This window comes from Triticum dicoccoides, chromosome 2B (assembly GCF_002162155.2).
Source record: "Triticum dicoccoides isolate Atlit2015 ecotype Zavitan chromosome 2B, WEW_v2.0, whole genome shotgun sequence".
Classification (NCBI taxonomy): Eukaryota; Viridiplantae; Streptophyta; class Magnoliopsida; order Poales; family Poaceae; genus Triticum; species Triticum dicoccoides.
The window spans coordinates 770,415,390-770,427,703 of record NC_041383.1 but is presented as its reverse complement, the minus strand read 5'-3'; the positions used below and the strand labels follow the sequence as shown (position 1 = coordinate 770,427,703).

The following is a 12,314-nucleotide window of genomic DNA, read 5'->3' as shown; positions in this document are numbered from 1 at the left end:
GGCCTCGCTGGCCGCCATCGCGCCGGCCGGGCATGGCCCGGCCCCGTCGCCCGTCGCCCCCGGCTGATTCCTCTGCGCCCCATCGCCTCTCGCCCCCGTCGGCCTCCTCGCCCTGTCGCCTTTCACCTGGGTGACCTCCGCGCCCCGTCGCCTATCGCCCCCGCAGGCCTCGGCCCCGTCCCCCCAGGCCTCTGTCGCCCCCGGCGCCGTCACCCTCCCTCGACGCCGCACCATATTCTACCTCAAGGAGCAGCGGCAGGTCCTCGGGCGTCCATGGTGGCGGTGGATACTGTGGTTTTTGTGCTGATTTTGTGTAGATGGATAATGTGGTGTTCATGTAATAGAGTAATTTTGTGTAGATGGAGCAGATGCAAATCTATTCTGTGTAAATAGACTAATTTGGTATTGTGAAATTTGTTCATTCGTCGTTGATTGTTGGAACAAAGCGTAGATGGATACTGTGGTGCACTTGGGCTGCTGGTTCACTATATTTTAATAAACAATATCCTTTTATGTCTCTGATTTTAATAAACGTGTAGATGGACATTTTTGCCGTATGTTATTAGTCGGCAGATGGCAAAACATTAGTTTGGCAGACGGCAAAGTCTCCGTTAGCACCTAACGTGGCTAACACCCACTATTTTCTATCCATTTTCTTTGCCGTCCGCCACTGACGGCAAAGGCCTCTTTGCCGTCCGCTGCAAAAAGCAGACGGCAAAGAAGGTGTTTGCCGACCCTCTCTTTGCCGGAGCTGTTTGCCGTCCGCCGCGGACGGCAAAGCTCTTTGCCGTCCGCCGTCCGTGCCTTTGCCGTCCGCCGTGGCAGACGGCAAAATACTGGATTCCTGTAGTGAGAGTCTATTATCCATTACTGAAATCTTCATCGAAATTGCTACTTTTACTTTAACGTTTTACTTTGCTACCAACTATCTGTATCATTTGCATTCTAATCTTGTAACTAGCAAGACAAGGGGCTTGACAACCCTCTTGTTGTGTTGGGTACAAGCGTGTTTTGTGCTTTGTGTGCAGGTACCGCTCACTTTGTCTGCTAGGTGATCCTACTGGTTCGATTAGTTGTTGCTCTAACCGAGGGAAATACTTACTGCTTGATTACAACACCCTTACACTTGGGGGATCCCAACCACTCTTACAAGAGAGCAAGCAAGGCCTATGGAGTGGAGGTTAAGGAGGGAGAACAACAACTAATTAAAATCAAAGATGACATAAGAGGGCCTCCCTTTGATGCAAAAAATAAGAGAGAAAGAGGTATTGCCATGAGAGGAAGATGAAAACATGCAACACCTCGAAACCACTCTGCTCGTGCCATCAGGAAGAAGAATATGAAGGAACAGAGAAAGAAACTCAACATAGATAGAAGATATCGTGGACCAGAACCGTCGAGGAAGGGTCAAGAAAGCAGGATTTTTCAAGCTCCAGTGGATGACGAGAAAGCGAAGGAAGAATACGACCAATATAATTTTTTTGATGTCACGATATTAATATATTCCCTTTGTCAAAAATAATAATTTTTGATGTGATTTATGATTACGAGTCGTTTTGTGTCTTGTCACTAACGTCTAATGGCCTTCTTAGCTGTTTTCAATGATATAATGCGACCTACCAAGGGAAAAGATGATCACTCAACCCGTAAAATAGTTGTGAACCAACCTATAGTTGGATGGTTAGGAGGACAGTGGGTTGTGAACCAACCTGTGAGTGGATGGTTAGGAGCACAGTGATAGTCCTAGACTTTACATTGCTTTTCTGGATTTATTTCAGGCCTTTCGGCAATGTCGTTCAGTGGGAGGAGATGTTCCCGTCGAGTATGAAGGCGTCTGTGGCGACTTTGTTAATCTCAAGTTGATGTGCTGGATCGGTCCTTCGGAGATGCTCATAGCGGATAGGGTGTGCGTGCATGCATTTCTAAGGATGAGCATATGTGCATATGTATGAGCATCTACCTCTGTACTGTGTTAAAAAACCCTAAAATAGTTATTGAACCTATGATCATATATGTAAATCAAATATGATTGAGTTATTTAATATAAACCTACAAAATCCAGTCTGCATATTCATGAGAATGAGGGGGCGTGCATTGTTTATTCACCTAATAGATATATATGTGCAATGCATGTTAATATTAGGAACCGGTCTTGGGTTTGGATTTGGATGCTCTAATTAATACACAACAAATTATTACTAGCAGATTTTAATCTTCAGATTATTGGTATTTATTAGATCCTCTAGTAAATACTCAACAAATTAGAGGATTAATCTTGTGACCTATATAGATAAGAAAATGCCTTTTTAAAAGTTTATTTAAGGAGGATGTATTGAAGCGCAACCCTTATTATTTTATTATAATTATTAGGTGCGCGATGCGGCGAGCGTCACACGACCTCAACGATAGCTCCGCCCACCGTTCATCAGCCGGTGGGATGCTCATCGACGCCGCCGTTGCCGCCTACATGGAGATTGAGGCCATAGCTCATGCACTGGTGCACACACAGTTCCATCCTTGACGGGTCATGGTAGTGATGTTGACACTTCATCTCGCAAAAAGCTTTGCTAGGATGATGATCTGCTCCCGGCCGTGGCACTCGTTCACGCACCGCCGTCTCCCGGCTGGGTCTTTCCAGTGCTGGCACTTGATGTCGCACATGTCGTTGCCAACCTCCACCTCCCAAGCGTGGGTGTGGTGGTCGACGTCGTTGTTGCTGTCCGCATGGAGCTTGAGGCCATAGCTCATGCACTGGTGCACGCACAGCTCCATCCTTGACGGATCGTGGTAGTGATCTTGGCACTTCATTTCACAGAAAGCTCTGCTAGAATGATGAAGCTTTTGTCTGTGGCACTCGTTCACGCACCGTCGTCTCCATGCGAGATGTTGCCCGTGTTGACACTTGATATCGCACATGTCGTTGCCCTGGTCATGGACACGCCCATCGACCACCTCCTCCACCTCTGCGGCGACGGTGGCCATGGCCCCATCCTCCTGCTCTGCCCCTACGGCCGCCGCAGCAAGCAGCACCGCCGCGAGAAAGAGGAACCACCAAACCGCACCCTTGTGAACGAGCACCATTGTCGTCTATGCGAGACTAGGAGAGACGGATGGCAATAGAATGGAGAAGCGGGAGGACGGCGCCGGACTTTATATAGAGTCACGTGAAATATTTGCAGTTAGTTATCAAGTCTCAAGCAAAGTTGATTTAGGGCCGACCCTTCGTGAATGGGAACGTCTGTAGTCTGTAGTAGTGCACGTAATGCAAAGAAAGATTGTCTAAAGAAATTGCAAAGAAAGGAAAAGGACATCCAGATAAAAACACACATCGTTTGGCCAATGTCGGGAAATGTCGGCGTACCTAAAGAAGTGTTATATCGGAGTATATCTAGCTGCTCAACTGAAATACTACTGGTAATGTATGTACTAATAAAACGCATGGATGATTTATCATGATACCAAGCAACCGCCTTTTTAGATGAAGACAAAGTAACATATGCACACACACACACAGATCTAGCACGGATCTTCCCCGCTTTCATCGCATCATGGTATCACTATGATTTTGCATGACAGCTAAAAGATGTTTCTAGCACATCGATATAACACATGTCGCACACTGTTTTAGTGTCTTGTGGCCTCAGTCATGATTTGGCTGGACCTCTAAAAGATGTTTGTAGCAAACCAGTTTAACACACATCTTGCACCTTTTTTTCATGCGTTTTGTCTTGACTCATTGTTTTATCAAACAAACATGAGATGTTTCTAGCACATTGACCTAGCACACGTATTTCATTGTTTTCTACTCAAAAAGGCTCCACGCCCCGCTTTTTATAGATAAGGCCATCTTTCTATGTTTTCACGCTCAAGATTTTATCCAACTAAGAGATGTTTCTAGCACACAGAGCTAGCAAACGTCTACCACCGCTTTCAATGTGTTGTGTCCAGGCCAACTCAGCAAAGATGCCTTTGCCAAGAGGAGTCCAGCCGTGTCACCTTTGTTGAGTGCCGCGTGAAAAAGGTCTTGGAAAACACTTCACCGAGCTGATTTGGCTCACCTAGTACCCTTGGCACTAGGCAAACATGATAATTCCAGAAAAGAAAAAAAGGTAGTCTGGTGCATGTAGCTTCCGCTTGCGCGGGGTTCGGGCTCCCGGAAGGGCCTGACTACTTTTGGTTTATTGTATGCACCATTCCTTTATATTTATGCAAGAGGCTGTTTTCATGTCACAAGACAATGATTTTTACCTCTGCGCCAAGCTCTCTTTGTGCTAATTCGAGTAGTTGGTGAGAAATTATTTTGTGTCATACGGTGGCGTAATAGTAGAACATACTTATAAGTCTAAAGGTCGATGTAACGAAAGATGTACATGCTGTTGCCCGCGGGCCACTTTACTAGTTGCATGGAAATTTCAGCAAAGCTTCGTGGAACCGCCGAGGAGTGACGACTGACGACCACGACGACAAGGTCGACTGTAGTACGTGCCACGGTCTCTTTCGTGCGTTTCATCGTGCGAATGTAGACCATTGGCGATTGGCCAAAAGACTTCCAGAGTGCAGCAACAATGGCGCCGTATCCACGAGCCATGCGCAACCTTGTCCCTATACTCCTCCTGGTTGCCGCAGCCCACGCCGGCGATCCTTCCTACTCCGAGTGCCCAAGAGACACGAACTACACGCGCGGCGGCGTCTTCCAGACCAACCTCGACGCCCTCCTCTGCTCTCTACCCGCCGCAGCCGCCGGCACGGCGTCCGGATTCAGGACGAACACCACCGGCGCGGCGCCCAACAGGGCTTACGGGCTGGCGCAGTGCCGCGCCGACATCAGCGCGTCCGACTGCCTCACATGCCTCAACGCCTCGGTGCATGACATGGCCATCCAGTGCCCCGGCCGGAGAAACTCCATGGTCGTCTACGACACCTGCCTGCTGCGCCACGCCAGCGCGAGCTTCTTCGGCGCCGCCGACACGTCGTGGGTCAAGTACTGGTGGAATCCGCAGAACGCCGCGCAGCCGGAGCGGTTCGCGTCGCTGCTGGACCCGCTGATGGGGAATCTCACCGAGAGGGCGGCGTACGCGTCTCAGCGGATGTTCGCCGTCGGCACTGCGGACCTCACGTCCTCCGACAGGATCTACGGCATGGCGCAGTGCACACGTGACCTCGATAACGACGACTGCCACGGCTGCCTCGTCACTGCCGTCTCAAGGATCCCGACCTGCTGCGCCGGGAAGCGGGGTGGCCAGGTCATCTTCCGGACTTGCTCCATCCGGTTCGAGGTCTACCCTTTCTTCAACTCCCCTTCTGAGGCGGCCATCTCTCAGGCGGCCATGTCGCCGACGCTGCCGCCGCCGCCAGCAGGTGCGCGTAGCGACTACTCCACGCCCGGAAGCACCGGTGACGGTGAGTCAATGAATGCCTTCTGTCTGGGTCAAACTTTGTGGTACAATGGCTCACGCGCTTGTACGTACTAGTACTAGTACTACGTGGTGCTTATGAAGTTCACACTTTACATATAGGGGGTGGGGCTAGGTCTTAATCAAGTCTCAATCAAATGAGATAACAAGCAAGAGAGAAAAAGGAAAGAAAATTTTACAGAGATTCTTTTATAAGATCTTACGGTTATAGCATCGACTGAGACTTAATGAAGTCTTAGACCGTTTACATATGGGGATCACCTATGCAGCTGTGCTACAGTTGCCTGATAATTATTTTAATTAAAAAAAACCTAAATCTAAATCGGGCGATGCTACACTTATGTAACGATTCTTACAATCTGACATAGTGGTTCTATATTGGGTCGAATTTGGGGACACGGGCCCATCCTAAAAATCAGGAGGAGGGGGGAAGTTTAGTTAGCGTGAAGTGGATTTACGTAAGGCTTCGTAAATCCATACGTAGGTGTAGCATTATTGATCTAAATCGACATCCAAGGACCATCCATCACAGCAGCACCATTATTCTTCCTCCCGGCGACGCACAATAACGACCTGCTCCCGCCTTATGTGTCGGTGCCCGCGCCCGCTCACCTTGTCGTCCACCCTCCCCTAAACTGCCTTCCACTATCATACTGCCTCCACCCCAACCATCCGTCTAAATCACGTTATTGTGTTCTTCGGTGCAGATAGCCCACGTCAACCTCCCCTGAACAATCGCCCACCAATGTGTTGCCATTGCCCGACCATCGCTCCAAATCTACCCATCTCCTATTTTCTCCATCTTCGATAGCCTGCCCCATCCGAACCATCAACACTCGAACTCCCCCTCCACCAGCAATGTCGTTACCACATTGTCGCCCTCTCTGAGTCGATCTTGGCCGAGGCCTCTTTGCGGCGCCTCCGTCAGCTTCACAGCAGATCGACTTACGCAACCAAAAAATTCACGCAACTATTAAATACCAAATCAGTTAAATATTTGAAACGAACTCAATGTGTATTTTATAATTTTAAAGTGCGGGTTATGTCTCTTAGTGGCAGACCTCTCTAAAAGATATACTGTTTCTATAAACTATAGCACGCTATTTAAAACGTTTTTTCCAGTGTTAGGACCAAAGTCTTTTAGCGCAGAACCTCTTTAGACGCTATGGGGCGCTATTTAAAACCATGGTGCTTCCCCCTGCCCTAAAGTAACGTTCGCCTTGCATGATTGCAGGAAGTAATGGCGCATCCAGGGTCAAGACAGTTCTTGCCGCCTCAATTCCTCTTGTTGCTGTAATGCTGGTGCTGCTGGTCATTGCTTGCTACCTCAGTAAAAGGAATAAGAAATCACACGAGCATGTTTCAATTGCAAGCGCCGGTAACTTGATGCTTCTCATTTGTTTCATGTCAAGTAATTTGCACAAGTTTATCCTCCAAAAAATTTGCACAAGTTTAATTCTCTGTTTTTTTTCTTGTGAAGATGGAGAAGACTGGAGAAGTTCAGAGCCGCTCCTGTATGATTTGAGTACTCTACGAGCTGCCACAGACAATTTCTCTGAAGACAACTTGCTTGGTGAAGGTGGATTTGGGCCAGTGTACAAAGTAATTAACACTGCAAATTAATTTCTCGGTCAAATGGCTGACTGTCTGAGGATTAATAGATTCCTGTCTTCTTCAGGGCACGATGCAGGATGGGCAGGAGGTTGCAGTGAAGAGGTTGTCGAAAACCTCACGGCAAGGGCATTTGGAGATGAAGACCGAGGTTGTGTTGCTTGCGAAGCTCAAGCACAAGAATCTGGTGCGCTTGTTAGGTTGCTGCATCCAAGAGGGGGAGAAACTCCTCGTTTACGAGTTCCTCTGCAACAAAAGCCTCGACAAAATCATATTCGGTATGTATAATCTATAATGTACCTAATAAATAATTCCATGTCATTTCAATCGATTACCATGCATGCATGCATGCAGAACCTTCAAGGCATCAAGAGCTAAGATGGGAGAACAGGTACAAGATCATCCAAGGGATCGCCCGTGGTCTTCTTTATCTTCATGAAGACTCGAGATTGACGATCATCCACCGGGATCTCAAGGCGAGCAACATCTTGTTAGACCCCAACATGAACCCCAAGATCTCTGATTTTGGCCTTGCCAAGCTATTCCCCATTGATGTTAGCGTAGGAAACACAAGCAGCATTGCCGGAACATAGTGAGTTTCTTGCTGCCTCCGAGTTCTGTCAGCAGTCAGCACAGCAACAACCATAGTACTCCATGCATACATGTCCACTTAAAACTTAGCTTAACATCTTTGTCTGAATCCAGCGGATACATGGCGCCGGAATACGCCCTGCGTGGCATCTTCTCGGCCAAGTCAGACGTGTTCAGTTACGGCGTCCTTGTTCTGGAGATCGTCACAGGCCGCCGCAACTACTGCTGCCAGAATTCAGGAGGATCTGAAGATCTTGTAGCCACTGTACGTTAAGCTCTCGTTTTTCTTCCACATCACACACTCTGCGGCTAGGCAGGCTACATCTCAATTCAGGGTTTAGAAAGCAATGACCAGAGCATTTTTCTTCCACATCACACACTATGGGCAGGTCTGGAGGCACTGGAGCCGTGGGAGCATGTCACGGTTGCTCGACTGCTGCTCTGCCGACGGGCTCCGGCCGCAGGAGATGCTTCGTTGCATCCATGTGGGGCTGCTCTGCCTCCAGCAAGAACCGCACCTTCGGCCCAGCATGGCGAGGGTCGACGCCATGCTCAACAGCCGCTCGATTACGCTCCAGGCGCCCACGGCGCCGGCCTTCATTGTTCCGAGCAGCACGACTGCGTTGGGGAGGAGCATCGGACACGAGGAGGATCCAAATGAATTAGATCGTGCGCTGTCAATAAACGAGGCTTCCATTTCTGATTTGGAGCCACGGTGATGATGGCTAGGAAGTGCACCACTTGATTGCTCTGTTGGATGATGTTGATTAAATGGACAAACGGAGTAGTAGTGAATTGGTTAAACACTTGGCTGTTCCACTGGGTTAATTTGCTGATGCGAATAATGGATTTCCTAACCATGTGTGGACACTCGGGCAGTACATTTCAGAAAAACCGTTACAAAACTTTGTCGTGTCTCATCTCAGTGTTCTCAGCCGGTCTAGGCTCAGCCAAGCTCCCATCAAAAGGGATCATGCATATGTTATAAAACTCAGTAAGTGGTATCTGATGGTTTTCAGCATATAAGTCAAAGCTCACTTCAGGAAGATTATTTCTAGGCAGGAAAGTAAAACTTTGAACAAATATGTTTGTGAGGATTTAGTGTTGGTCACACTCATCTGCGATGAAGTCGGTGAGACCGGAACTGGAATGTGGATCTCGTGTTTCCAAGCCAATCGGCTGATGGTTACATATACATGGAAGCAGCCCTACATGCAGGGCACGATCACAGGAGGAGGCGCTAGACTAGGAAACCTCCTGGAGACTAGGACTGCGAGTTACAACACTGATCAGATATACAATACAAGTGTACAAACGTAACGTGACAGCTCAACACCCCCCCGCAGTCCGAACGGCGCCAGGGGAGACGTTCAGACTGGAGCGAAAATCACGAAAGAGAGCCGACGGCAAGCCCTTGGTGAAGACATCAGCGAACTGGGACCCTGTCGGAACATGTAGCACCTTGACCTCACCGAGAGCCACACGGTCGCGGACAAAGTGCAAGTCGATCTCCACATGCTTGGTACAGGGTTGGACGAGAGGTACACTGCACTCACATTATCACAGTACACAAGAATGGCCCGCCGAGGAGGGCGATGAAGCTCCGTAAGAAGTTGGCGGAGCCAACATGACTCGGCCACACAATTAGCAACTGCGCGGTACTCGGCCTCGACGCTGGACCGAGACACGGTGTGTTGCCGCTTGGAGGACCAAGAGACAAGGTTAGAGCCAAGGAACACACAAAACCCCGAGGTGGAGCGACGGGTGTCGGGGCAGCCGGCCCAATCTGCGTCACTGTAAGCAAGAAGATCATGCGAAGAGGAGCGGTAGAGCTGGAGCCCGTAATGAGTGGTGCCGCGGAGATAGCGTAGCACACGCTTGAGCAGCTGAAAGTGGCCCTCCATCGGAGCGTGCATGACGAGACAGAGCTTCTGTACGGCATAGGAGAGGTCAGGGCGGGTGAGCGTAAGATACTGCAGCGCACCAGCGAGGCGACAGTAGTGAGTCGGATCACTGTAGGGGACACCATCGGCACCAGAAAGCTTGCTGCAGGTATCGACGGGAGTAGAGATGGGCTTACAGTTGAGCATCTTGGCACGATCAAGGATCTCAAGAGCATATTGCTCCTGAGAGAGGAAGAGGCCGGTGGTGGAGCGATGAACGTTGATCCCGAGGAAGTGGTGAAGGTCACCGAGGTCACTCATGGAAAACTCACTGGTGAGGGCGTGTACGAGCGACTGAAGCAGGGTGGTGGTGCTAGCAGTGAGGATGATATCATCGACGTACAAGAGTAGATACGCGATAGAATCTCCACGGCGTAAGATGAAAAGCGAGGTGTCGCACTTGGAAGAGACAAAGCCGAGGGAGTGAAGAAAGCTGGTGAACCGAAGGAACCAAGTGCGAGGCGCCTGCTTGAGCCCATACAAGGATTTGTTGAGGCGACAAACGTGAGTGGGATGCATGGGATCGGCGAACCCGGAGGGTTGCTGGCAGTAGACCACCTCAGCAAGATCACCATGGAGGAAAGCATTCTTGACGTCCATCTGGCGAACGGGCCAAGAATGTGCTGTCGCAATGCTAAGAACCACCCGAATAGTGGACGGCTTGACCACGGGGCTGAATGTCTCCCCATAGTCCACGCCCGACTGCTGCGTGAAACCGCGAACCACCCATCGTGCCTTGTACCGCGCCAGAGAGCCGTCGGGATGGAGTTTGTGGCGAAAAATCCACTTGCCGGTCACCACGTTGACACCTGCAGGACAAGAAACCAAAGACCAAGTGTCATTCCGAATTAGCGCGTTATACTCGTCGACCATCGCGGCACGCCAGTGTGGGTCCTGAAGAGCGGAACGGTACGAGGAGGGAATGGGGGAAGGAGCGTTGTCGACATGCAGATCAAAGATGTCCTTAGGCATGGCGTAGCCGGTTTTGCCACGAGTCTGCATGGGATGAGGGTTGGCGACGGGCGGGATGGAAACGGCGCGTTTCGGCAACGGTGGGCTGTGGGGGGACAGCGGGTGGCGTGGCGTGACGGGACTGGGTGGCGTTCGTGGGGAACGTGACCCACCTGGGAGCGATCCAGAGGGAGATATGGCGTGGGGGACGAGGCTGGGCGGACTGGGCGCGGGATCCGGAGCGGGAGTGCGCGCGACGGGAGTGGCTGCATGGTGGGGTCGCGCGGGAGTGGCTGCATGGCTGGCGGGCCCCGGAGCGGAACAGCCCGCAGGGCGTGGGTGGTTTGCATGGCTGGGGTTTGGAGCGGCGTGGAGCGGGTGCGGCACAGGAGCTGCGGCAGGGTGGCCAGCTGGCGATGGGGGAGTGGGGTTCTGGAAGGGTGGGAGGTGCAGGACGCGGCGGAACGGGGCAACAGCGATGTCAGGGGTGGGATTGTCTGCGGCTGCAGATATGGTGGGAGCTGAGAAGGGAAAAACCGTTTCGTCGAACGTGACATGGCGAGAAATAATGACTTTGCGCGTGGTGAGATCAAGACATCTATACCCCTTCTGTTCGCGTGGGTAGCCGATGAAGACGCAACGTGCGGAGCGTGGGGAAAGTTTGTGGGTGGTTGTGGCGGAGATGTTAGGATAGCAAAGGCATCCAAAGGTCCGGATATGATCGTACGTGGGATGGACACCGTACAAGAGAAAATGCGGGGTAAAGTGATGGACAGCGCGTGAGGGACGGATGTTGAGGAGTATGGTGGCGGTGTGGAGGGCTTCGACCCAAAAGGGAGGAGGTAGGGCGGCTTGGATGAGTAGAGTTCGAACTACGTCGTTGGTGGTACTATGTGTCGCTCGGCCTTCCCATTTTGTGGAGAAGTGTGGGGGCAGGTGAGACGGAAGATGACGCCATGGGAGGAGAAGTAGTCGCGGAGAGTCGTGGTAAGGAATTCGCCCCCATTGTCACACTGCACACACCGAACACACACACCAAACTGAGTGAAGATAAAGTGGAAGAAACGAAGAAGGGTGTCGCACGTGTCGTATTTTGCACGGAGAGGAAAAGTCCACGAATAATGCGTATAATCATCCACAATAATGAGATAGTACTTGTAGCCCGAATGACTAACAATTGGAGATGTCCATAAATCACAATGAATTAAATGAAACGGTGCACAAGTATAAGAGGTAGACGTGGGAAAAGGCTTCCGAGTATGTTTGCCCAACTGGCATGCATCACACAAGTGCGTGGAACGATCATCTTTATTACATGTAGAATGGAAATCTAAGGGAAAACGAGAAAACGAGGAGGAGCTAGGATGCCCAAGCCGCCTATGCCATAAGTCGGACGTGGAGATAGTGAAGGCGGTGGAGGTGGTAGCGCCGTTATTGCCGGAGAAGGGATAGAGATCGCCGTCACTGTTGACCCTCAGGAGCAGCACCTTGGTGGCTAGGTCCTTCACGGAGAAACCAAGGGGGTCAAATTCGACAGAACATAAATTATCACATGTGAATTTACGGACAGAGATAAGATTTTTAACAATGTTAGGAGATAGGAGTATATGGCGTAAGTAAAAAGGCTTGGGAGGGAGGTGCGTGGTACCGATCGCAAGGACAGGGAGGCGAGTGCCGTTACCAACAATGATGCTACGAGTATAAGGAGCTAACAGAGAACGACAAGAGGTCAAGGTACCTGGGTCCCAGGTGACATGGGAGGCGGCACCGATGTCCATGATCCAGTCGGAGTTGGCGGGGAAGG

At 50.6% G+C, this 12,314-nt stretch overlaps 1 protein-coding gene and 1 pseudogene across 1 annotated transcript; one reads left to right on the top strand and one right to left on the bottom strand.

The window, feature by feature from the left end:
* Positions 1–2,299: 2,299 nt before the first annotated feature.
* Positions 2,300–3,117, bottom strand: LOC119368689 (annotated as a pseudogene).
* A 1,469-nt stretch (positions 3,118–4,586) lies between these two features.
* LOC119361359 (putative receptor-like protein kinase At4g00960) lies at positions 4,587–8,335 on the top strand. Its single transcript, XM_037626605.1, has 7 exons — positions 4,587–5,394; positions 6,649–6,792; positions 6,895–7,016; positions 7,093–7,303; positions 7,380–7,617; positions 7,731–7,881; positions 8,006–8,335. The coding sequence occupies exons 1-7, from the start codon at positions 4,587–4,589 to the stop codon at positions 8,333–8,335; spliced, it is 2,004 nt and encodes a 667-aa protein (XP_037482502.1).
* Positions 8,336–12,314: the final 3,979 nt, after the last annotated feature.

Coding starts and splice junctions, on each gene's coding strand:
- LOC119361359 (XM_037626605.1), top strand. CDS start 4,587: ATGCGCAACCTTGTCCCTATACTCCTCCTGGTTGCCGCAGCCCACGCC. Junction 5,395..6,648: donor CTCCACGCCCGGAAGCACCG/GTGACGGTGAGT, acceptor GCATGATTGCAG/GAAGTAATGGCGCATCCAGG. Junction 6,793..6,894: donor TGTTTCAATTGCAAGCGCCG/GTAACTTGATGC, acceptor TTTCTTGTGAAG/ATGGAGAAGACTGGAGAAGT.